Source organism: Platichthys flesus, chromosome 7, assembly GCF_949316205.1.
Source record: "Platichthys flesus chromosome 7, fPlaFle2.1, whole genome shotgun sequence".
Taxonomy (NCBI): Eukaryota; Metazoa; Chordata; class Actinopteri; order Pleuronectiformes; family Pleuronectidae; genus Platichthys; species Platichthys flesus.
The window spans coordinates 12,725,558-12,752,153 of NC_084951.1; the positions used below are offsets into that span (position 1 = coordinate 12,725,558).

At 42.1% G+C, this 26,596-nt stretch overlaps 2 protein-coding genes across 4 annotated transcripts in view; one reads left to right on the forward strand and one right to left on the reverse strand.

Moving 5' to 3' along the window:
* Positions 1-6,513: 6,513 nt before the first annotated feature.
* Positions 6,514-15,014, forward strand: LOC133957283 (large neutral amino acids transporter small subunit 1-like). Its single transcript, XM_062392780.1, has 11 exons — positions 6,514-6,818; positions 7,243-7,773; positions 7,874-7,999; positions 9,779-9,884; positions 10,011-10,055; positions 10,431-10,554; positions 10,660-10,763; positions 11,079-11,175; positions 12,003-12,152; positions 13,409-13,583; positions 13,802-15,014. Exons 1-11 carry the CDS (start codon positions 6,743-6,745, stop codon positions 13,876-13,878), a joined length of 1,611 nt encoding a protein of 536 aa, XP_062248764.1. The 5' UTR covers positions 6,514-6,742; the 3' UTR covers positions 13,879-15,014.
* Positions 15,015-18,860: 3,846 nt separating this feature from the next.
* LOC133957202 (thymocyte selection-associated high mobility group box protein TOX-like) overlaps positions 18,861-26,596 on the reverse strand; it is a 75,290-nt gene continuing 67,554 nt past the window's right edge. For 2 of the 3 annotated variants that reach the window (XM_062392673.1, XM_062392671.1), the window contains 4 exons: positions 24,109-24,189; positions 22,181-22,579; positions 21,503-21,636; positions 18,861-20,592 (listed from right to left, as the gene is read on the reverse strand). In XM_062392673.1, the coding sequence (XP_062248657.1) occupies positions 20,550-20,592; positions 21,503-21,636; positions 22,181-22,579; positions 24,109-24,189 (657 nt within the window). In that variant the 3' untranslated portion in view covers positions 18,861-20,549. The remainder of the gene's footprint in view (positions 20,593-21,502; positions 21,637-22,180; positions 22,580-24,108; positions 24,190-26,596) is intronic. The other variant, XM_062392672.1, reaches the window with a different exon arrangement.

Sequence of the window (26,596 nt, forward strand, 5' to 3'; positions counted from 1 at the left end):
TCCCATTATGTCTTCTTGTAACAATATCTAGTTTGAATTGAACAGAGCATCAATTATTTTCACGGCAGATTATGCAGATGCTGGAAAATGTAACAAGAGAAGACGAGTCAGTCAATACGTTGCAGATGAATTGGCTGTAAATGGAGGCCATTGGGGACGTCACTGCTGCTTGATCAATTAGGAGCTTATGTGCATGTGTTTGTGCTTGTATGTGATTAAGGAGGAGTAGGTGTAGTCATTGTTGGAGATGCAAGGAGAAGAAATGTGGAAAAGGAGGGGAGAGAAGAAATAGTGTGTGAAGAGTCAGGGACATGCCGGCAGAGGAAAATCAGGGTCAACTGTCAGAGCACATCGACAGTGAAGGGAAGCAAACCCGAGCCGAAACCCTGAACAGGAGGATGGATGGAGGAGGAGGGAGGAAGAGGAGTGGAGGATTCAGATTCAGAGAATGCAGCGAAGGGTAGAGTTACATGTCTTCTAGCATTTTCCAGGACAGCTCAGTGACAGTTGATCAAGGAGGGATTACTGACGGCCTGTGGCACAAAATATATTTCCGGAATCGAGAGGCATTTTATCCGTTCTTATCAGATGGGCTCGGCTGCCTGCTTTCGTTGGCCACACTTCGGTTTCGAGCAGCAGATGACGCCAACATGAGCGGAGGAGCGCATCGGCTCACAAACGACAACTGTCGAGCTTGTGGAGACGTTTTCCCTTTAATGGTGCAGAACTGAATAAAACCAGACGTGATGCGGGCTGACATGCACCTGGTGATAAGCAGTGAGGGATTCTGGGTTTTAATGCAGATAAGAAAATGTGAATTAAAAATAGTGCGTCAGTGCAGTGGAACAACCGCACATCATTTGATTTTACTGGCTGTCTCAAGTTTAATGCAGCTATTTTATTAGGTCTCTAAATTACTTTCTAGCCAAGTGGATACAAAAAAGTATAAACAATAAAAGCTGCAGTGAAATATGCTTCCCTGCCTTACAAGCTTCATTTCACTCAATAACAAGCCTTGGGTATTTTGGTTTATTTACTGAAAATAAGAGTAGATCACAGTTCATTAATTATATGATGAATCATTATATGGATAGTCTCACGAGAAAACAGAAAATAGCAAGAGTAATGGAGAGGTTCAGGAGGATGTGAAGCCGAAATAGTGAAAAAAGAGGACAGGTAAAGGATTACGACACTAAAACGTGATTTTATGGAAGTCGTGAAGACACAGAGCAGGAGGAGGTAAAATACATCTTGCAGTGTCATCATCCTGCAGAGGCAGAGGGGCATTAACGGAGGAATATGCATGATATTTCGGTGGAGGAGGCCGTGATGAAAGGACTGATGAAAAGAAATATGAAACAGAGTGGAATATCGGTGGGTGGCGGCAACAGGAGGTGGATGTTGTTTGAAGAGTGGAGAGAGGGTAAATTGGCTCCATGAAAAGAAGGACCAAAAAGTCAGGGAGAGGAGAGGAAAGTGAGGGAATGGAAAATGGGGAGATGGAAACCCTATGGAATGAAAGGGTGTGTGTGGGGTGAGGCTAGTGCATGCAATTTGAATGGCATATACAGCATATGTAGATTCAGCAGGGAAAACCAGCAGCAGCCTCTTTTAACAATCCGTTATAACAAGTTCACCATAAAATGTGTGGATTGTGGCTGTTTTTTTCCCCTGTTTCAGCATGACAATGTCGCTGCACACAAAGTGAGGTCCACAAAGAAATCCACCCATGTATTATTTATGCTGCTTATCCCTTGAAGGGTGCTGGGTGCATCCCAGCTGACATTGTCCCAGAGGCGGGGTGCACCCTGGACAGGTCACCAGTGTACCGCAGGGCCAACACACAAAGAGAAACAATGAAGCTTACATTAATATTTAAAGTTAATTTAGAGTCTTCAAGGTTCAATTGGAGCTGGAGAAGGCAGAGACAACAAATGCCCCAGACTGAGATTGGAATCAAGAGCCCTCTTTGCTGTGAGGCAACACAATTTAACCACTGCGCAACTCTCCAGCCCGCCCACACACAGAAACATACACACATGATTTCATTTCAAATAACACAAATTGTTCCCCCAAAAGACGACAGACATTGTGGGTCTGCTTTGCCTTGTTCCCCCATATCATTTGTGTCTTTATGTTTTCTTTGATTTTGCACCTGACTTCTGTTTTATTACTAAGGAAAAACAAAAACAAAATACATTACATTTGATTTTCTTTTTTACCGAGTATATTTTTGGAGGTCTGCAGAGAGGAATGGTAGCATAGCATTATATTACTGCAACTCCATGATTTGATATAACAACATGGGGTTTCTGTGTCCACATCATAGACTGGACATGTAGCTGGACGACTACCAGGTGGTTATGGGAACACTCTGTCCTCACTTTTGGGAGCTGTCATGTCATCCATCTTTATTTACAGTCTGTGGTCCTGATCTATGTTTTGCACTCAACATCTTAAACAGTGATTAACATTAATCTTAGTTAGTCTTTTCTCATTTATGACGCCGAACACCATAATGAAATAAGGGAACTGTATTTTCAGAAAAACAATGGATGGAAGAACGAAGGAAGATGAAATCGAAAGATAATACGAAATAAAAAGAATGAAAAACAAAACACTGAGAGAAATGTTTCCTGCGTATTCTAACAAACTTTAACAAGGAGAGTAATTAAGAGGTTGACCAGGGAAACGGAGACTGCACAACAGCCTCCCTTCCTGGAACAGAGACGAAGACTTAAGGGGAAAAGATGACAGGATCAAAAGGTGAAATCAGAGATTGAAGCAGTCAGTGAAATGAGATCCCAGATACAAGACGACTGTAAGTGAGAGGGAAGCTGCAGGGATAACAAAAAGCAACACAAGAACAATGAGAAGCAGTCAAAAGAGTCAAGCTAAAAATAAATGAAAGCAAATCAAGAGCCAATAGAAAATGACGTAAGATAAGGAAGGAAAATGTGATGGATGGAGCCAGAAAGAAAGTAGATAAGAAAGGGAAAGAGCTTGTGTTGATGATGAAAAACAGATGAACGGCACTAAGAGAGATGAGTCACTTCTGAAGCTGGGACATAGAAAGGACATTTATATTGTGAATTACACTGTTACAGTCTCACATGGGCTCAACTCAGGTATTTTTACCGCAGGGTTGGCAGGAAAAAATCTAAATATGTCCTTAGCAGCTGACACTGAAATGAGCTTTTTTTGCACACAGCCCCTCTGCACAATTTCAAGAGAATATCCTGAGTTCAGTTCGTGTCTGAAAGCTGCTCTCCAGAAAAAAAACAACCACGCACATACACAGCTACAAGCAATTTAGTCTCTTTTACTTGTTGGCAAGATTATAAACAAGGTTGAGCATTTATCTACTTTTGGAATTGTGACTTTTACTTCAGGTATTTAATTATTCCTCCACCCTGGGCTCCCACTCTTGTTCTTCATTTTGAGTGTAATTTCCACATCGTGCATGTGACATAGTTTTTTATTCACTTATTGCACTGAGAACCGGAAAAACCTATCTTAATAACTTGTATAATATCCTAGTGAGAGACAATTTTCAGCACTATTGGAAAGTAATTACGTCGCATTTACACAACTTTGCACTCATCCCCACTTTCTTCTTTTAGAAGTCCAAGCAAGCCTGTAGCCACTGAGGTGGGTTTTGTGAGCAGATTTTCACCTTTGGAATTGAACATGTGAGACACATAAAAAGCTGCTGGAAACTCTTGAATGTTCAGATGGACAAAGCAGAATAAACTCTTCTGGTACAGCCCACAGCCTCCTCGTTTGACCCGAGTAAATATTCCAGAGAAGACTGCGATAACTTTTTACACACACTCCAAACAGTTAAATTTGTTACTTCATTTGCAACAAATGTCACACTGCAGCTTTGAATGTATATAGTCTTGGATGTGTATTGTATTTTATTTTAATTTAAGTATTGCACTGCTGAGCCGAGTGGTGTCCTCCTGTCCAACAGCTTTCATTGAACTGTTCATCCTGGGTCAACTTTCACATGACAAATAAAACTTAATAGTGTAACTCTGTCAGGTTTTCTTCAAAGAAGGGAAGGTTTCCTTTCTCTAGCTCCCCGAAGGCCAGCTCTAACAAAGATTGGATTGTGCTTGTTATGGTTTATCTCGTAACACACACAGAAAGAGAAACATAGGAAACAGTTTACTTCCGTGAATACAACGTGCCTCTGTACTGTGTGAACAAACAGGATCTGTAAAACCAACCGTCCGTGGTAGCCATTTATTTGGCTAGTATACCTTTAAGTTTTCCCATGAGCCTTCACTGCATTCATTTAGTTCAAGAACCAGCAGAAACAACGGAAACAACAAAGAAGATATTTGGAGGTCGACACCGTGTTTTACTGAGCAAAGCTCCCATTTCATAATCTTCGCGTTACACTGCAAAGTCAAAAAAGTATACGATAACACCCTGATAGAAAGAGAGTGGTCAAACTCCCGCTACTTATTCGCAGCGTCGCCATGTTTGCATCCGGGCATTCCGAAGACTTGCACTCTGGGCTACCAACAGAGAACCGGTTTCTCCTCTCCCCGCCCAGGGGAAAGTCCCCGGACCCGGGGCAGAAAGTGCCATGGTGGGAACCATCGTCGACCTGCGCTCCGCCGTTCTGGAGCCGAGACGCTCATGTTGAGCTGAGCTCGGTGGTCACAGGTCGACATTGTCAGCGGCGATAGATATGCAAGTACGCTACACTACGCCGAAACACAACGGGGCTCATTCTCAGAATGCACATTTTACTTCAAAACACAGCAGAGATGAGGAAAATACTTTATTAATTCCAAAGACAATTATTGTAGCAAATAACGCGACCAGTACAAGTAAGAGTTACAGAGAAGAAACAATATAAAAGTGTACTACAAGTGAAAATAAAAATATAAAGTGAACTGGAAGAAACAGAAGAAATGAAATAAAGAAAATATAATCAAGAATTTTGAGACGGTAAACTAACACTCAACTAGTGGCAGTAGTAATAATAATGAGTAAGTACTATGGGATATTCCACATGAAATTTAACATAATTTGATGAAAAAAAAAACAACAATAAAATTACTTATCAATAGTAATGTTTGACTCAGAATATAATAGTAATAATAACATTTGTATTATTTGTGTCAAATGGTCCTCCCGCCAATAGGGGGACTAGTTGATCAGTTTGTTCAGTTTGATATATATGTATATATATATATATATCACTACTATTACATATCAAAACAATTATTTGCAAACAAACTCACCCTTTCCTCAGGTTTTAATCACCTTTATGATTCCACAGGGGTCAGAGGTCGACACAGTCTATCCCTACAGCATAACAACAAACCCGCTGTTGGAATTTTTTGTCCCACTAAATAAAGAGGGTGAAACTCCATTGTGGCTCTATCGACAGCAACATAGTGTGTGTTGACTCCTCCAGTTTGTGTAGGTCGCCATCTAGTGATCGAAGTGTGACGTGCAGCCCACAAGCACCAAGCCAAGTCCCCTCCTGTAAATTTATGCCAGTCAACCTGACAATAGGGACAAACAATGTTGTTACAAAGCATAAGTAAAGGCTATTCCCTAACTATTACCCTAACAATAACCCACTCAGGAGTTTGTGTTTTCATTGGTTCTTGTTTGTTAGCTGCATGACACAAACACGACAGACTACATACACTGGTGGAAAGATGCAGTATGGCTCAGGGGAGAACCCACTGTGGACTAATTAAGAGATTTTCAATATTTGCATCATTGTCCAGGGGATTAACTCCTGGATCTCAATGAAGAAAATCAGGCATATATAAGGGACTGATATCTATGAATTTGTTAGGTCCTTGGCAGAGATATGTTCTAGTTACATTTACTTCATACACATTTGTATGCTTCACTTGTACTTGATTCTACAAAATAATTTCTGACAGATTTTTCTCTATTCTATTTATCACAGTTTGCAGCTGTCCTTATTACGGAGCAGCCTGAGGACTCTGGCACTGTTGAGCTGGGAAGGTCAGGACCTGAACTCCTACCTGACGATGACGTCAGCTTATATCGTGCAAGTGGTGGGTGTCAGGTGGTTGCAGAAGTATCACGTGCCCCATCACTTTGATTCTGCCTTGAATGGGAGCAATGCGATCGAGGTGTCCCCTTTCTGTACTAGTGATGAGAGAACAAAGGCTGTTGTGGTTCCACCTGATCACCACTAGAGGGCACACCAGCCCTGCAGCATCTCTCCCAGCACACAAACAGACTCAACAACATACTGCACTGGATTAGCCAGGACACAAAAGGATTATAGCGTCACATGGAGGCCCTCTCCAAATGGTGCCTGATGCTAACCTACTTCCCCCCTCTGAGATATCCCATCACGGATTTGGAGTGGGTGTGGGCCCTGGCAGCAGCATCACAAAGGTTCAGCCCCTCCCTGCTGTATCCTGGAGACACAGGGGGGAGGGAGGGAGGGAGGGAGGAAGAGACAGACAGAGAGGATCAGGGTCAGATGAATACCAGCCTGAGTGACGAAGGCAGTGTGTGCAAATGAGGAGGGGAGCGTGCATGCATGTGCGTGAGCGTGGACGAATCAGAGCGGGCTAGAGACAGAGAGTGAGGGGTGGATTGTGTGAGAGAAAGACAGGAGGAAATCCAGGGAGCAGGAGAAAAGGGGGCATAAAGGGAGGAGGGAAAAAAGGGGGGCAGGAGGAAGCAAGAAGACAAGACAAGGGGACCCAGACTGAGAGGGAAGATGGCTGAGCCGGAGCTGAAGTCACGGAGCAGTTGTGAGCGTGTGTCCAAGGCGGCGAGCCAGGAGAAGATAGGGGGTGAGTACAGTGGATGCTTACACTCCTGTAGACACCACATGGTGCAGGGCTGCAATAATCCGCCATGCGCTCTGATGCAACATTGCCTGATGCAAGAGCACAATCTGATGTTGCTATGGAGACGATGATCATGCTTTTGTAGATGTGGGTGTCAAGGATAGGTGAGCAGATTGGCTCTTAACCGAATACTCCACAGCAGGGTGTGTCTTCTTTGGAACAGAAGGAGGTAAACATTAGGGTAACAATCTTGAGAATCCAGTTCTTTACCGGTTCTTGACCTGTTCTTTCAATGTGCATGCCAAAGGATTAAAAATAATTGCCGCTCTCGAATTCCCATGGACAGAAAATCTCTCACACCGCGGAAAAGTTTCCCTTTACTTTGCTAATCTCTCCCCGTTTGCCTGCTCCTCCTCTCCTCCGGCAGCCGATGCAGACCCAGACCCAGATGGTCTCATCGAGGAGCGGCCAGCCTCCCCATCTGCCTCCCTGGTCCCTGCTCCAACGGCCGCGAGCCCCACCGACGTCGCCCCCGCCAAAGGGGAGAAGATCGAGCTCAAACGCAGCATCACCCTCTTCAACGGCGTGGGGATGATCATAGGCACCATCATCGGCTCGGGCATCTTCGTCTCCCCGTCAGGTGTGGTCAAAGAGACGGGCTCCACCGGGCTCTCCCTCATCATCTGGTCGGCGTGCGGAGTGATCTCGACCATGGGCGCCCTGTGCTACGCCGAGCTGGGCACAACCATCACCAAGTCCGGGGGGGACTACACTTACATCCTGGAGGTGTACGGCGAGCTGGCGGCCTTCCTGAAGCTGTGGGTGGAGATGCTCATCATTCGGCCGTCGTCGCAGTACGTGGTGTCCCTGGTGTTCGCCACGTATCTGCTGAAACCTCTCTACCCAGACTGCCCTGTGCCCGAAAGCGCTGCCAAGCTCATTGCCTGCCTGTGTCTCAGTGAGTTTTGGGCTCGGTAACAGACACCACTTTCGATGCATATCTTCATTCAATGTAGTCATTTCCTGTTCTTCTTCTTCTTATCTCTCACCTCCTGCAGCGTCCCTGACATTCGTGAACTGCATCAGTGTGAAAGCGGCCACCAAAGTGCAGGACTTGTTCACGGCCTCCAAGTTGGTGGCTCTGATCATCATCATCCTCTTTGGCTTCATTCAGATCGCAACAGGTATGTAGCCCAGAAGGAGACACACAGGCACTGGATCTTTAGTCCATATGAGGGACCTGTGTAAAGCTGTGTTTGTTCTGTGGCCACATGCAAACCCCAAAGGGACCAAAATCAGAGCTAGACTAACTTTATTTAAACACTCTTATGTTTAAACGCAACTTGATACCAACCAGCTGGATTTTCCAGTACCGTCTCTTTCTTTATCTGGTATCATTTCCAGTTTTATCACTGAATTCTTGATCACAAGTTGATGATAAACTCAACAGACAAAAAGAAATGAGACAAACTGATATTTAATCTTAACTCATATTAACTTTAGTATAAATGAAAATGTAAAGTTCTATTTTGTGTGACAGCTATAGTACAAATATCATAATTTATCTCTATTGTTACTCTGATAATTACAAGTTGTATTAAAATCTCCTATAAGGATCGGTAAAATATACCATGTGATGGCTTGTAATATTCTGTTATTGACACAGTACTTTTTGCAGATATAACTACTTTCTTCGTCCTCTATTTAGATATTAAGTGCAAAAGCAAAAGAAGTGTAAATAAAATGTGCTCTTACAATTTGTAGTTTTTATATAGCTACACTATTATTTTATCCTAATCGTCTGGGTGACTATATCTGGGGATTATTTCTTTTGTTGCTGACGATCAACAAATTGTTGATTAACACTAATGAGCCCGACCGAGCGGAATGCCCTCCTTTCTGCCTGTTTGCACAGTTGCTGAGTGTGAGCACAAGGCTCGTCTGTGTGCAGCCATGTTGCTGAGTCTGAGCAGGAGTGCAGCCACGTGCACGTCTGTCTGTACAGGTGTACGTTGCATCTGCTGAACACTACAGAGCCTAATTGGTTTATTACATGGCTCGACTGCACAGTAGCTTACAGAACACGACAGAATAGATCTAGTCATGTGCTGGGAATTGTGGGTAATGTATATTCTTGCAGAAATGAATCACATTATTGACTGAATTTTCAATATCACTGTCTTTAACATGGCGGGAAACAATCATGAGACTCCATCTTGGGAAAAAAAGGAAAAGACTTTAAATTAATAAAAATAAATCTGAAGGAGCAACTCAACCTCGGTCAAACCATCTGAAGTAAAACCAGAAGAGAACACTTCGTGACCATCGCTCGCTGCATGCTACATCTGCTGCCCCCCCCCCTCCCTTTGCGAAGCCATGCCCCACCACCATTGTGCTCTGCGCTGCGTTTCCATGGAGACTAGGCGGCAAGGCTTGCCGGCTGTTGTCACACTGTGGTCTTTCAGAGGACTGAGAAAATAATGAGGGTATAACAGGCCTCGTGGAAAAGGAAAGTCTTTACCATCTGAAAGTGACAGGTAGAGAGGAGAGTCACCCAGAAGCGAGGCTAACAGCATGCACGCACACACACACACACACACACACACACACACACACACACACACACACACACACACACACACACACACACACACACATGCTCTAATACAACTCCTTTTGCTGATGCACTGGTTTTTGTAGCTGCTCTGACAAAAATGTGTGGATTCAAAATATATTCTGCTCATATTTAAATGTCGACCAGGCAACAACTCAAATGTGTCAGTACTGGCTCGCTGCTGGTTGAAAATGTCCAAACAGTCACATGACAAGCAGCATCATACCGGCCTTCATACAAGAAATAGAAAAGCGCCAGGAGCCCTAAATGAGAATCGATTCAAAATGCATGAAACCGCAAGACGTGAAAGGTCAATTATTCCTTAACCTCTAATTTCTTCTGTGTGCAGGTGACGTGCCGTACCTTATGCCAGACAGGGCATTTGAAGGCAGCAAGCTGGGGGTCGACAACATTGTCTTGGCGTTATACAGCGGCCTCTTTGCTTTTGGCGGCTGGTGAGGCATTTGTGACCAATTTGATGTAAAACGGTCTAGAACTACAACCGGTTTGCTTGTTCTTTTTCTTACGCACATTTTTCACCGATTGCTAAAAGATTGTGGAACTCTTGTTTTCTTTTCTAGGAACTACCTGAATTACGTCACCGGGGAGATGATCAATCCAGAGAGGTGACTTAAATTTGATGAAGGTTGTTTTGAAGATTGTACAGATTCTCCTGTAAATATTTGCCAACAGCATGATGAACCTCATCCGTGCTTGTTTACTGCTGCAGATTGCATGGAAACACATTAAAGACAAAGGAACAGGAACACCATATCACATAATGCGTTAGATTGAATTTTCATTAGGTGATGCTTATGCTTTTAGTATTATATTATATCATTGCGAAACTGATCACTGTACACACCTATTTGAAACTGTCCTTGATCATCTTAACATGCATGAAACTGAACCCTAACTAAATGATCACATTATAATAAAATAAGTGGTTAAGATGTTGCGAGGAGCTTTTCTCCAATGACCTCTGACCTTTCCCTCCGTAGGAACCTGCCTTTGGCTATCATCATCTCCATGCCCATAGTGACTGTGGTCTATGTTCTGACCAACCTGGCCTACTTCACCACCATCTCCCCTGAAGTTATGGTCGAGTCCGAGGCTGTCGCCGTGGTAAGAGTTATTCTTCTGTCAAAAACGTCCCGTGACTCAGTTTATTGTGTATTTGACTAAATGTCAGCTGCCTTCCTATGTGTTAATGGCTGTGCTGCCTCGCAGAGTTTCGGAGAGTACCATCTCGGCGTGATGTCCTGGCTGATTCCTGTCTTTGTGGGACTGTCCTGTTTTGGAGCGGTCAACGGATCCCTCTTCACCTCAGCACGGTGCGTGTTTACACATAGCTCTCCGGGTGGGAAGTGAAGTCAGGCAAGTCTGTTTAATAACACCCAGGTCAGTTAGGAGCATAATATTCCTGTGCGATGATGAAACCGGAGTCAGGATGTTTTGAGAAAAGGATACTGGACTTTAGGGCGTGAACGCTCAAACGTTTTTGAGAGGATGTGAAGTTCCATATGATATGAGGGTAAGGGGTGGGTAGGGGGTGTGTTCCAAAACCTGGGGCTGTTACTGGCTGGAACTGTTTATATAGGGCGACTGTTTTATCAAAAATAACCATGAAAGAGCTTTCTCTCTTCTAGGTTGTTCTATGCTGGAGCTCAAGAGGGTCAACTCCCCGCAGCTCTGGGACTGGTTCACTCAGACCTTTTCACTCCGGTGCCGTCCCTCATCTTCACAGTAAGACCCCTGCTACCAACTGTGATGATTCAACAGTTACTCTTGTGTTTTCCAAATCAGCACCACGAAAAGTGCCTGATTACCCCAAGACCCAAGATGACATCTAATAGAATCATGGTTAATAATGGTGCATTCAATTATGCATGAGCTTTATCAATGCAGCCAGCGTCAACATGTTTCTGGCAGTTGAAAATATGTATAAGCTAAAACGAGTACTGATCATAAATCTGTCTGAAAGCTAAATTTCAAAAGTACTTGTGAAGTTATTTTAATAGACAACATTCCTTTTACTCTCTGATATTCACTCATTCAATGTGTATTTGTGCTACATTAAGAATGGCCTACGACCTCTGCCACGGCCCAACAGTGTCCTTATGAGACCACATTTTAATTCACTATATCTGGATTGTTATTTGAATCTGCACCAAATTGCACACACTCATAAATAGCATTCCCCTAAACCAGAATTTGAATTAAGAACCATGAATTATTCTGAGAAATCAATGAAACTGTTGAACAACAAATTGCAGTGTTAAAGAAAGTGAAGAAAAAAAAAATCCCCAACCTGCTCTCTGTTCTGGTTCAGCACCAAAATTTGATTGTTTCTTCTTTGGGTTGTGTCCTAACCCCTGCCGAAAATTCCCTAGAAATCTATTGGGTTGGCTTTATGTAATCTTGATAACAAACAAACAAAGAAAGAAACAAAACAAACTGACTGGGGGGGGGGGAAACATAACTTCCTTGGCGGAGATAAATATATTTTGAATACTGCCCATGCGTGTATGAAGGACTGACATCATCTTGTTGTTCCCTCTCCCTGATATCAGTGTCTGCTGTCCATGATGTACGCCATCTCCCAGGACATCTTCTCTGTCATCAACCTCTTCAGCTTCTTCACCTGGCTCTGTGTTGGTATGGCCATCGCAGGTTTGATCTGGCTGCGCTTTACCAAGCCCGACCTCCGGAGGCCCATTAAGGTAGCGCACCCATGTCTGATCAGGTGGCAGCTATCTCATTGCTCAATCTATCTGAGAAAGATTTGAAACTCACGATAAGTTACAGCAATGATTTAAGATCTTGACCTGAACCTCAGCCACTTTCTCTGTCCGCCTCAAACATAAATAGAAACACGTCCCCCGGTTTCTTAAAATCTGTCTTTTAATAAAACAACTATTGTATCACAACGCTTATTATTGTGGGATGTGGAACCACACTGTGACATCAGGATGGGAGTGGTGCCTGCACGGATACATGGCTCTTTGTTGCTGTTTCATCGTGGGATTATTACTTTGGTTGACTGGAGTCTTTCATCTCTGCTCTGAGCCTGAGTGCTCTCAGCCTATTTGTTTTATAAGATGAACCTCTAACAAGGAACAAATAGAGCTTTCTTCTTCATGTGTAAACCATTCATGAATCGAGACAATTGTTAGTTTTTTTTTCACATCTAAATTTATCTTCGGTCACAACAACAACGCATTTCTCTTCATCAGCGTACAAAGCTCAACAACAGAAGCTGAGCATCTGTATTCTATCCATCTACCTACCTACCTACCAACCTACCTACCTACATATATATTATATACTGTAAACTTCATGTATACATATAGTTTAAGTAGCAAAAGTACTCTTTTTGTTGAGTTGCTCCTGTCAGAATCATGTTTATCATGTTATAAGATGCTGTTTATTGATGCATTAATGTGTATGCCACTTAAATGCTGGTTAAATTTGAAAAAATAATCTGAAACTACAGTCAAATCTAAGTTATGAGTAAATACAAATAAATGTAGTGCAGTGAAAAGATATGTTTTTTCTCTGAATTGTAGAGGAGTAGAAGTACAAATGAAAATACTCAATAAAAGTACAAATATATGTGTACTTAGTTACCTTTCCACAGCTGGTTTCATTTGAAGATGTGATAACAAACACTTGAAAAAAAACAACACAAAAAGGCAAAGCTGTGCGTTATTTTATTCATATTAATTCATATTCAACATCAAGTGAAAATACAATATTATGAAGCAGTAATGAGATGTTTTTACATGCTGCAGTATCTGACATATAGGGCATGTTACATATCTAATTTGACAATTTCTTATATTATTAAGGAGTTCAGTTTTGTATGAACCTGAAATTAATTTCTCCATCTCTTTGCGAAAACAAAAATAGTATTTTATGGATGTCCTATTTTCGTTTTAACTGCAACAAACCCTTTCTCTTGTCTTTCTCTGCGCAGGTGTATCTGTTCATCCCTGTGACTTTCGTTTTGGGCTGTGTCTTCATGATCATCGTGTCGTTCTGGGCGGCTCCCTTCGAGTGCCTGATCGGCAGCGGCATCATTCTCACAGGTATCCCAGCGTACCTACTGGGCTTCAAGTGGAAGAAACCCCATGTGGTCAGGAAGATGCTGGGTGAGTGACGCGGCATTCATTACACTCTGTTATGAGATTCATGTGAAAATACCTGTGGGGGCACTGGTACATTTAGCTTATGTACACAGCGGAAGCGAGGGAATGAAACCAAAGTATTTGTTTGATAAAGTCTATACATTTCTTCTGCAAAAACATGTGCAGCGATGGAGCCAAAGAAAACAGACATGTTGTTGATGTGATGAGTCGTTTCTCCTCAGAAATCTTCACCACGTCCTGTCAGAAGATCCTCATGTCTGTTCCCGAGGAGAGGGGGAAACACGAGGCGGCGGAGTGATGCTGCACCCACCGAACAAGATGGAGGACTGACGCAATCACATTTTTGTCTGAACATTCTCAAAGTGTTTACGCTCATTCATGCGGGATTCAGCTACTGCAGTTTATATTTTGAAACCTTTATTTAACCAGCCAGGCAGTTGGTATATTACGGAGGAGCCTGGCCATCTTGGTTAAAGAGTTTTTTATTTATGTGCGCTCTTTGTGTACAAAGTAAGTGGACCTTTGTTTATGAGAACAGCAATGTTAAGTCTAATCTTATAGTCGGGATTTGAAATTCAGACATTTTACCGGATTTTTGTTCAAAATCTGTCTCACAGTTTCATCTCATGTTAATGCTGGAACATGCTTTTATGTTGCACGTTTGTTAGAGAGTCACTGTCGCAGGCACATCCTGAAATTGATTGTGCACTGAACACACAGCCCCAGAAACTCCAGAAACTCTGGAAGTGGCCTCAAACAACAAGTTCGCCATAAACGACATGTTCAAATGATTTTTTTATACTTTCTTTACATTTACTAACCACTAACAACGAGAAGCACACATTGTTTATTATAGTTTAGCGTTTTAGGGAATATTAAGCTGTGAGTCAAAGTCGAAACGACCTCGTGTGAGAAACAATTATTGTACAGAGTATAAATAAACAAGGTCAGGTTTGAAAGAAGAAGTGGTTAATTCACGACAGCAAATCTCATTTGATGATACACAAAAGCTACTAATATTCATTTTAAATAAATATTCATTTCTATATTTGTATTTTTTTGTGTTGATTTGTAAACTGAGTCCGCAGCACTAAAGCACAAAAAAAGACAAAGCTGTGTATGTAATGTACCCTTAAGATGTGTTGCTGTGAAACAGGTCTGTTTCTCGTACCGTTTTATTTTCGGTGTCAGCGCTCCATGTGATGATATTTGATGGATATCTGAGGATCTGTATAGATGTTATGTTAGCAGCTGTATGTAGGAAACCTCATTGTAGTGTTTTGTATCTTTTTTCCTTGATCTGTGCCAGCCGTGGTGGCCCTCATGTTACCTTTTATTTTTGTCTTATTGTCACTGTAAGACCAAAATGAATGTTGCATATTAAGTTTTTTTTTTATTGGGAAGTTGCCTATAAAGTCCTGCTTTTAAAGTGAATATCTTTTTCCAAAGTTATTGCAAGCGCTTTCCCAGTCCGCTCCTGACCCCAGAGGAAATGAAACCTCTGAAAAATATGAAGGAGGATTGAATTCGCACGGGCTGAAAAAAGAAGCTTTCTGGGCTTTGTGCAGAATAGAACGACGGTCCCCTTAAATGTCAACAGTTTATTCGGTCCGTCAGCCTCTGCAGAGCATTTCACTGAGTGCTGACGGTGCACGGTTTGCAAGATAGTGTGAAATCAACTGGATGCAGATTGGTTGAGGACAAATTAACAAAAAGTGACTTTGAAACAGAAGCAACGAGGGAAACGCTGCCAGCGAAAATACGTCCAACATGTTTATTCTCTTAGTAACATCCCCTCTAAACAACTGCAGATGAAATGTCTTTATTATTTGAGAAGCGCTCTTCAACCATCATTATGTTTGTTAATGGAAAGTGGACCAAGGCATCAATAACATTTTGAAAACACCATCATGAAAACATATTTACATGTAAAGAGAATGGAGGGAGGACATCCCAAAAGCAGATTCCCTCCAGTACTGGGGGATTTAAAGAACAATGTAAAGAAAAGTTAGGGTAAGGGTTAGTTTTTTTTCACATTAAGCATCTAAATGATTTTTTAAATCTTTGTGACAGGTATTTGTGCTTAAAGGAAGATATGTGCCCTTTATCAAAGAGATCACATGAAATGAAACCAGGCAGGACAGGATTCCCAATGACTGAGATTATGAAGAGGCTCAGTTTCTGTTGGAATCAACATATATTTATGTGATGCATAAAATACTGGATGTGTATACAAAGTGTTATGACTTGATGAAGCCTTTAATGATGTTTGCCTAAAGCAATGAAATGTTATGGAGGAAAAAAAAACTCTAATAGCATCTTTGTAATCTTCAAATTGGAAAGTACTGATGTCAGTTGTTGAAACTGTTTCATGTCAGTGACCATGGCAGGTACATGTAATAATAAACATATTTTTGTTCAAGCTCATGTCTGTTTTTTGTAAAGACGAGGGGCAACAAAAGGAGTGCAGCGAAATCTGATTCATCTCTTCTGCAGCCTACAATATACTCGCACCAGTTAACAAAAGGCCACAGGCTCTCCTCAGATAACAGTCTCCAATAGAACGAGCACCCCCCCAAACACAGGACGGCCTCGAATCCAAATGAAGATGTTTCACAGGCAGGATCTTCTTGAAAAATGTTGTCCAGTGGCATTATCGCCTCAGCCATCAAGTGTCTGGTGCGGTGATCCGTATGAAACGCTCGGTCCTTTCTCGTTTGTCTTGTCTTGTTTGTTGGCTGTCAGACAATGATGCCACTGACGCCCGCTCCGGCAGGACAGTTCATATCCGTGTGGAGAGGAAATGAGAGGGTCTGATGGCTGCTGATGGAGCCAGTGTCACAGCTCCAGGAGACAATATTAGCGATGGGTAGATTGGACAAGGCAAGGAGCCAATATTGCACAACCGACGCATGGAGTGTTTGTTTACCTTCTCAAAAGTGAAGGTGACTGAACAGGGGCTGGAGTGGTTCATTTCATTATAGTCATATAGGTCAAATCCAGCTTCAGTGGTTTCAGGTATTAAAACCAAGTATTGAACTAAGTACTAAAGCTCATTTAATAAAGGAGGAGTCAGTCAGATGGCACTAAAACATCCTCTGAAACTGCACTTCTGAACTTGTGCACATGAATGGTTAAATCACATATCGTTTTCTGTTGGTTTGATTCTATTTGAAAATTTAAATATATATTACACAGAGCTGTCTTTCTGCTGTGGGCAACAACCCAGGGGCAAAGCTATAAATGATACATGGAGCGTCAATTATTTATAGGAAGCTAAGGTGAAACTGACTTTCCTGCAAAACACATCAACATCAAACTGCTCACATAATTGGTATTGTTTGCATTGAGCCATTTTACACAAAACAAGAAAAGTTCTGCAAGTGTGGTGAAATAAATCCACTTGTCCCACGAGGATTCTGTCTGATTTCAACCATGTTCTCGGAATAAAGTACAAATGGTCATTTCATTTTCAAATATTTAGATTTTTGCCAATTCATTTGCCTGAATAATAATAATAACTAGTTGATGCAAACAATATGTCATTTATTTGATCACCGATTATAAACTAGAAGGTTTTGAATGAATTTTCAGAATGATATTAAATTAAGTGTGTCCCACACTGTGATTCTTCTAAGGCGTCAGAAGCCAAGGTTGGAAACTACTGGGTTATTCTCTAACAATAGGTTTTTAAAGCAGGTTCAAACATCCTGTATCTAAAATCCAAAAATATAAAAGTAACTCTTAAGTAAGGCTGTCAAATGTATGTAGTAAAGTAGAAAATACAATCTTTCACATCTGAAATGTGAATCAAAAAAAGCATAGAATGACACAGACACACACACACACACACAATTGTGTGTCCATCTTCTTCCTGTGCTTAGTTAGTCGTTTGGCCTAGTGGGTAGAGCGTATGTTCTGCAACAAAAAGGTTGCTGGTTTGAACCCCAACCTTCCCCATTGTATGCTGAAGTGTTCTTGGCAAGACACTGAACCCCATAAATTTGGCAGAACTTCAACGACCTATTCATTGCACAATATCTTAAACTATGCAAATTAAAACAAATTACATAGTAAATCCTTACAATTTCAATAGGGCCTCACTGTCTGTCAGTGCCTGTCAGTGTTCGGGCCCAATAAGATAATCAGACTGTTCAGTTAATGAACATTGATGAGCCTCGATATGGCATTCATAAAATATAAAGCATAATACAAATAAAGAATTTGCATGTTTTCTTATCACACTTCTAATTATAGTTTTATAGTCTTGACAAAAAAATATTCACAAGGCTATTTAATTGTTTCTGATGTTAGAGCAAGAGACTTACCAGACATAACCAGCAGGGGACGATAGAGGATCATCAACAGGAGAGGGCAACTCGCTGGAGCGGTGAAGTCCAGCACTTTTATTCATGCATCTCTCTGTATTCTGGTTTGTTTAATATATATTTTTTTATATTATTACATACATTTATTAAACCTAATGTATTTTCAAGAATTACCTGTTCACCTGAGCTCAGCAGCCCGCAGGAACCACAGTTGTTAATGATGCTGAAGCAAAGTCCCTGTAACGTTATCATCATTAAAAAAATACCAGATCACATTCGAGCAACTGTCTAAATGAAGTCACCGAACCACGACGAACTGATTCTTCCTGTCCTCCAGTGCAGAGGAAGTGAACCCCAAACCCCAACGTGCTTGGTTCTATGGATCAGCTCTAGGGGGCACTGCGTCATCACCATTTTAATGGAGGGTGAGAGAGAGAGAGAGAGAGAGAGAGAGAGAGAGAGAGAGAGAGAGAGAGAGAGAGAGAGAGAGAGAGAGGAAGAGGGATGATAAATTCCATTTCTATTCTACCTTTAATCCAACTGTGAAATGCGTAAGTAAAAGGTAGTTCAGTGAAAGACTGTGCACACCAACTGCACCTACTGAGTTTCATCATCAAACACACAGCTAGTGGACAGAAAGACGCTGCTTGGTTTACTTTATTAATCACGTCTGGATTCAATCAAATGAGAGAGGAAGAAAAACTGGAAAAAGTCAGAAAAAAAACCTGTGAAAAGGTTGAAGTTGGTTAAGTGAAGGTAAACCAGGAAGCTTCAAGTCCTCCCCTAATGAGCCGTGTGACAGCAGCCGCACTAGCTTCTGCAACATCAAAGGTAATTTTCCTCATTAACCTCGACACGTTAGGTTTATGGTCTCCTGCACCGATCAGGTACTACCCATCAAAGGACATATGAATGTGTATGGAGTCACGATCCAAATAAGTCGACACGGAACTGTCCACTTCTTCACTTTAAACATTTTATTACAGACAAAAGAAAACAAAAGAAGTATTTGTGACACAAAATGAATCTAATGCTGGTGCACTGGTATGGCACCAACAACAATTTCTGAAAAAATATTTATTATTCTAATAATCATGTTGTTTGAGTAATAATAATAATAATAATAATAATGATAATAATAATAATAATGCACCCTGATGAAATTAAGCCAAAATGTTACTTCATTTCATTCATAAATAGATGTGAAACCTGCAACCAAATTAAATAGAATGACCATATTGTAAAACATACAGTATGATATTCAACAAAAAACAAAATGAGTTCTCTTATCACTGGCTTTACAAATTAAAGAAGTACATTTGGCAGGTTTATACACAAAAAAAAAATCATAATATCTACCCTCATGACCGTTCCTCCAAAAAAAAAAAACGCAAAATCCTGCTACAGTGAAAAAACAAAATAGATTAAGATTTTTTTATCTTCACAAAAAATGATAAAGATGAGTTCAACACAATTCTAAAACACCTAATAAAACTAGTCAAAAACTTTAAAACCCACTGTTATGTTTTTTTTTTCTTTAGTAACATTTCACATTTAGCAACTTTTTTTTAATTCACCTGTACAAGTGGTGTCAGGACTAAGGGGTGGTGGGTGGGGTTACAGGTGGAGGGGGTGGTCCTTATTGACCAAGAGGTGGAGGAGCTAAAAGGAGAGGTTTTCGACCTTTGACCTCTACAGTTTTGTAACGTCCTGAGGCCGTGTGAAGAGAGGGACACTCTCTATCAGAGCTCCGTCACCTATAAGGAGGAAATGGAGCGGGTTTTTTTTACAGTCTCTGAGTTTCTCTCAGGGTTTGGAGAGAAACCAGACCGGTGAACACAGTTTCAACACGAGTTTTAGTGTGTGTATTCCCTCACTGAATCCGCCTGCACGAGAAATCACATATTCAAACCAAAAAAGAATGTTTGAGAAAAAAAAATTAAAGCAAGGGACTGCAGTTAAATACACACATTAGAGGGATCCATTTTGGTGATATTTACAATCACGCTGTGACAATTAAAGGAAATAGGGGAGTCCTTTTACGAGGGCACGGATGATTTACAAATGTCTCATGTGTTCGTGACTATCTTCATAATAATTTTGCTTTGCTTCTATTCAGTCAGGGCTGTTTCAGTCAGTCTTGTATGTATCCACCCCCCGGTGAGGTGACTATATCCTAGATTCCTGCATTAGCTTTTCTACCCGAGACCCCTACACTTGGAGTATGCTTAGAGCATTTCATCTCCCCAGTGAGGGCAGTCCATGGCAAACACAAGAATTATGGAGTGAAGAGGAAAGAAAGCATCTTTACAAAAATTCAAAACGAGATGAGAAGACATGTTTTTTTTTTTGGTCTTCATTTCCAGTATGTTGGCATGAGCTTAAAGCTCAATGCCCCGCAAAAAAACGGAAAGTTCACTGATAAGGAGGAGGAGAATTTTCATTTTTTTTTAAAGCAAGAGAAGTGCCTCAGGCCTCTGGCCGATCTAAGTGCTTGGCAAATAGGTGAAGTTTCTGTAGCAGTCTTTGGGATTTTCGAAATCCATCAGAAAAAAAATGAAATGGTGTAGAAGCAGATACATCGATGACGTTGTTATGTTGGTAAGCTCCCTGGAGTCTGACATTTGGAGGTCTTTCAACTTCAAGTGAGGTAGAGAGGCTTGTCCCGGGCTCCCATGCCACTGCTGAGGAAGAAAAAACATGGATTAACGTATGTTCAGATGTATGTGGAGACAATGATATTCTAACAACGTGTCTGGCTCCTCTTTTTCACCAGGAAATCCCAGTGAGACCATGAAAACCCTTTTTTACAACAAGGGCCGGGCTCTAAAGCAAACAGACACAGCTGCTAAAAGCAAACAACGCACGTCAATAAACGCAAAGACAAACACAAAATGTCATAATTTGCAGATTCACTCGGAACTTGAAATGTCAAATACACAGTCTGTTCTCCAGTTATCTATCCTGACGCGCCGGAAATAACAATACTCAGAACCCTCCTAAAACTCCAAAACGACAACGACGTGCCACTGAGGGAGAAGGTTTAAGCAAAGACTGCGTCTGCTTCAAGGAGCACGATCCAGTTTGACATACAGATGAATCAGCGCTAAGTACAGGAGATACTGACTTTCAGATCCGCTGCCTCTCGGAGTAGCAGCACCGAGTTTCAGGTGTGAGACAAAAAAACAACATCCGTCTTGCACCTGCTTGAATAGCTTGATTCAATAAGGCAACGTGTGCTAAGCAAAACACAGAGGAACTTAATTGGATGTCACACTTTATCCCAGCTCGGTAATGGCATTGTTTTGCTGCCGCATTACTCATTTCAATTTCAAGGGGATGCTTTTGCTGTAGCAGGGAAATCGCAGTTTATGATTAATGCTGTCTGAGTGTGTGAGTGTGAAAGTGAAGTGGTTTCGGGCGACTCATGCGGAAAATAAGTAACTGTCAGACAAGTGCTCTCCATTCTTAACATCCAAATGTTCTGGATAATATTTAATTTGTTTCTGCGGGTTAATTATCTCTCTCTCTCTAGCCATCATGTCTGTCCCCGCTATCATAACAGAGCACAGGCGACTGATCTGATGGGCTCACCTGCAGTGGTTGGGTCCGCAGTCCCTGTTGCAGTACTCGCTATCCCAGTCGGGGTTCTGCCCGTGGTTAGGGGCCCCTGGAGACTGAGGGCCCCCGACACTGTTCTGGTAATCAGCCTGAATATGGGAGAATCCCTGTAGGACCAGAAGAAAGGAAACAAGAAATTATTTTGACGTATATTTTTGGGATGACCAGCCGACAAATCGGAGACGTCGCTATTGCACCTAAGGATTTTGGGTAGTGTAGTAGTTCTCCTTGATATTATGAATAAAACGATTTATTTTTTAGCACAGACTTGGGGCTTCTACAGGAGAATTTAACAGAGTTCCACATTCTCATAGCTTGTGGTAAGTCTACTTTGGATGGTAACAAGCTTGAGGCTGATAATCACAATCTATATTCAGAAAATAATGTAATTCAAAATATAAAAAAAAGAAAGTAAGGCCATTTATACGAATCAATGAGAATGAATAGAAAATGTTACCAATTGAAATAAGGAAGCAAGAAAAACTCTGAATAATATACAAACTTCAAAGTTCTATAAATTTCAAGAATTATATAATTTAGTTTGATAAAAATAAGAAGAGATTAACTAAGGATAATAAGTAATGTAATTACTGCTGATAATGAATGACGAACTTTATCAGATACCTGTGTTTAAATAATGGTTACACCAACCTGTTGGCTGAGAGGAGGGGAATGCAGAGGTGCCTGGAGCCCCATTTGGTGTGAGATGATTGGCTGCGACTGCTGCATGCGGATTGGCTGGTTGAGCAGGGAGCTCTGGTGCAGGGAGAGCTGGGCATGGGGGTGCAGAGGCGGGCTGATCTGGAAGGGGGAAGGGGGAGAGGCACTCATGCGGGGCGGCAGCATCTGGGATTGGCTGAGGGTCTGGGCCAGAGTGTGTCGGGGCGGCCCGGCGTAGCTCTGGAGGTCGGACAGGGGGAAGGACCCCGGCGGGCCCAGGTAGCCTGAGGAGGGCTGGGGGGGCACGCTGTACAGGGGCTGCTTGGAGGAGAGCAGGTGGGAGGGCTGGCTGCTCTGCTGGGCACTTTTTGGTTCAGGGTCATTGTATGTCTGGGGATGAAAAAATGCATTATTTGAATTAATTTGATAATAACACGACGTTTAATCTGCAACCGGTTACTCTCCAAAAACAATCAACGCTCATTTATCATCATTCATCAATCTGTGATCACAACACCTCATCTCCCCTCTCATTGTTGTAATAGCAGCATCCATTACAATTAAGACTGAACCTCAGAACTTTGTCACTTATCTTAGAGGTAAAACCTGTTACTTGTGGACCTGGGTCTGAGGCCACATCGACTAGGAAGCTGCTTTAACTTTCACAGAACTGCTTTCTAACAAACAAGGGTTTTCTGGTCTTTTCCAGCATTTCTTTAGACTGTATCTATTTAAAGGATAATTCATTTGATCCTGGGCTATTCACTCTGTACCACTCTACACAGACAGGCTGAGTGATTGGGAAACAGACACTATGTTGGGAAAGGGCTGCAGCGCTTAAAAAAAAAATTAAAAAAAGAGAAAACCACCAAAACCACCGAAACTTGACTTTTTTCCGTCTGGACGATACCAAAACTCTGAACAGGTGCAGCAGCCATGCAAAATACCACCAACCTCCCAGCTCCACCCTGCCCCACCCTGCGCAGGCCTCTATGATGAGCTGTCACATTGTTCATCTCCAGCCATCAGTGTTGATTAGAAGGTAATGGAGCCCATTTGTATGAATAGAGCAGGGGCCGAGGTAATGATCAATAGACTACCTTGACAGATAGATGAGAAAGGGAGAAGGACGCGCACACACACACACACACTAGCGCGCACGCTCACACACACACACGTTGATACAGGACCCCAGGCAGAGAAATGAGGCTGTTTGCCTGCAGAACAAATGGAATGACAAAAGGAATCTTCCCCACACTACATTGTGTGTTGTTAATATAAGACGGCACTAAACAATGCAATCCACAGCCTCCTCCTTGTCTCTCTGTGTTCTCCGGGCTCCTCGACCAATCGGTGCATACGAGACGACATCATTCACCGGCCAAGAAGGGATGTCGTAGATCTGAATTAGCGGGAAGGTGTCAGGTGTGCAAACCGTGCGGCTGAGCTAATGATTGTTTGTGTTGATCTGAATATACTTCCTGTTGTGGACGACGCGGTGGAGGAAAGGGATGATCTACTGCGTGACACAGGTGCCTGCTTGAGTCTATTTCTATTTGGCCTTTTCTGAAGTTGAATATAAAACAGACTCAAGCCTGATAGCACGTGTAGCACATGAGAGAGCAATCATTTTCCACCCTCCACCTCTCAGAGAAGTTATGGCCATATGCTTGTACGTTCTGATTGGCCGACCCCTCCCCCAACCCTCTATCACCATACCAATTACACTCCCCCAACCCCCAACTTCTGCACCCTATGGAAATTAGGTATTATTGTTCCAAAAATGGATGCCGCCCCAACCACCACCACCACCACCACCACCACCTTGTCCTATGGAAGCCCCACCCAGCCCATTAGCAGGGATTTTCCATCCATTCCCTCATCAGTCTTATCCAGTGCCTGTGTGTCATAAACGTTACCTTGGAAACCAGACTGGCTCGGTACGCGGCCAGCGCTTTCAGGTACTCCTTCTTAGCTGCCTCGGTTTTCCTCTTGTACGCCTGTGAAGAGAAAAGGAAAATCAAAACAAGAGGCTTCGGGTGAGACGAGAGGTTGACATGCTCATAAATGTGCAGACACACATCTCCCAACACGCACACACAAACGCACACACAAACGCACACACATGCACACATGTCCTTAATGTTACCCTTTCCATCAGAGCCAATGGTACAGAACACCTCTATTTCCTCATCACAGCACTAATACGCTCTCATCTCAGTGTGTCTCCCTCTATTGTAGCAACACATCATTTCCATTCCAATCCACCTAGAGAAATGAACTGGAACTTTTCTCTCTCTCTCTCTCTCTCTCTCTCTCTCTCTCTCTCTCTCTCTCCTCCTTTAGCTACACAATAACACTCCTATCAGCACACTGACATTAGTTATACAACACAATGCTTGTTGTCATTTGGCACATTAGGATAACGCTCCCTGCCGGTGCATGACTTTTGTTTGAAACTGCCTTTCCATATTTTTACAGTGATGTAGGAACTTCTGCTGCAGTAACTGCTGCGGCCGTGTTTGAATGGACTCATTCCATCTGCATAATGAATGTGGGTTTATGAGTGCATATATGGATAACTGCATGTGTGTGCTTGCACGCAGGTATTCTTTTAGTATATACGGCAGGTGTATACATTTTCGCGATAGCAGGATATGCCATCGGAGTGTGTGAAAATAGGGGTATTGACAGAGGGCTATAAGCATGATCATGTCTTTTATGTTAAAAGAAAAAGGAGAAAAATGTGTGTTTGTTAGTAGGAAAAAATAGATTTCCAATACTTTACAATACTAGTGTCATACGAGCACTGGTATGGATCCATCAATGCCTTTCTGAATGAAATGTTTTTCTACCTTGAATCCATCTTCTCAAATGTAACTTCTCGGCCATGCAAGGATTTTGCATAAGGGAAATTATATCAAAGTGGCAAATTGTTAATTCAAATCAGCAGATATCTTTCTAAAGAACAGGCAAAGTGAATGAGACTTGAGTCTAATCCGATATCTGGTGCTAGCTTTTATTCTATACTATGACAATTGTTAATATTTGGTGCCACAGACACATTTCTGTCAGTGCCAAGAAAGCAATGAGGGTCAATACTCCCTGTGCGTTTGTGTGCTTGATGTTAGACAAAGCACTGAAACTCCACGCCAAGAAGAGACAGTTTGAACTAGAGGGAAACATCTCTGCCAAGATCCTACAGGGCCTTTATCAAACTACATTTAAATTTTAAATTCACTAGATTACCCCGATTAGTTTTTGGGATCTGCACCAAATTGCACACATTCGCGAGTATCAGTCAGTTTGAACTAACATAACATCCTTGGTGAATGTACAAAATATGCATTAATGCTTTTAAATGCAATGTAGGGAGGGGGAGATTGTCTTTAAACAATATGTTTTCCTAATAACAAAGAAGCAAACAACATTGTTTTTCTCTTGGTGTTCAGTACCCATAAGGCAAAGCATCATGACCCCCTCCGGCATCATTATCATTAGTATTTCCAAACTATTGCGTTAAACGTTATACGTTATACGTTAAATAGCAACAAAAACAATAGATTGCTCTTCCTGGATAGTCGAGATGCCCTTCAGCGAAATCCAAGGACGAGGCAATAGTGTGTGTGTGTGTGTGTGTGTGTGTGTGTGTGTGTTTGGTGGGGGGGTGTCCACTTATTCTGTATTCTAGACAGGATCAAAATAGCAGGCGAGAGATATAAATAAAAAGAGTGGAAATGAGAACTTCACACATCCCTGCTTGTCAGAAGGCCAATGAAGATGCATGGTGCAGGGGCGTGAGCTATGGAGGCTGCCGGGATGCAGGAGTTGTGGACGCTACCTGGGACTGGAGCTTTGTCTGAGTTTTGTTTTGACCAAGCAGATCATTTAGTTTTTTTAAACCCAGTTATTCACTTTGATGGACCCTGCGATGCTGAGGACAACTCTGACGATGCTCATGTTTTGTGTCAGTTGGCAACAAGGAGAGAGATGGCATGGGTTTGTGGGTTTGCGTGTCTGTGTGTAGTCACATACGACTGTTTGCTTTTGCAGCAAAAGGGCCAGAGTGTATTTACCCACTGCATAACATATCAGTCCTATGGCCCCTGAAAATCTTCCCAGGCGTGTTATAATACTTTCCCGTTATTGACCATTTCTTGCCTGTAATGTGTCCAACTTTATTCTCAGACTGTTTTTACGGCTGCTGCTGCACGGAACACTCCCCCCGCCCGCCCGCCTTCCCCCTCCTTCCGAATTAAATTTAGAAAGAAAATCGTTTTAATGAGAGTCAGGGGAGTGGGGATAAACGGATGGATTATCTTTGGAAAGAGAAGAACTAGCTCATTAAGGTGAGCGGTATCTCACAGCAATGTTCTGGTAATTACACAGCACATAATGCCAGTGAGA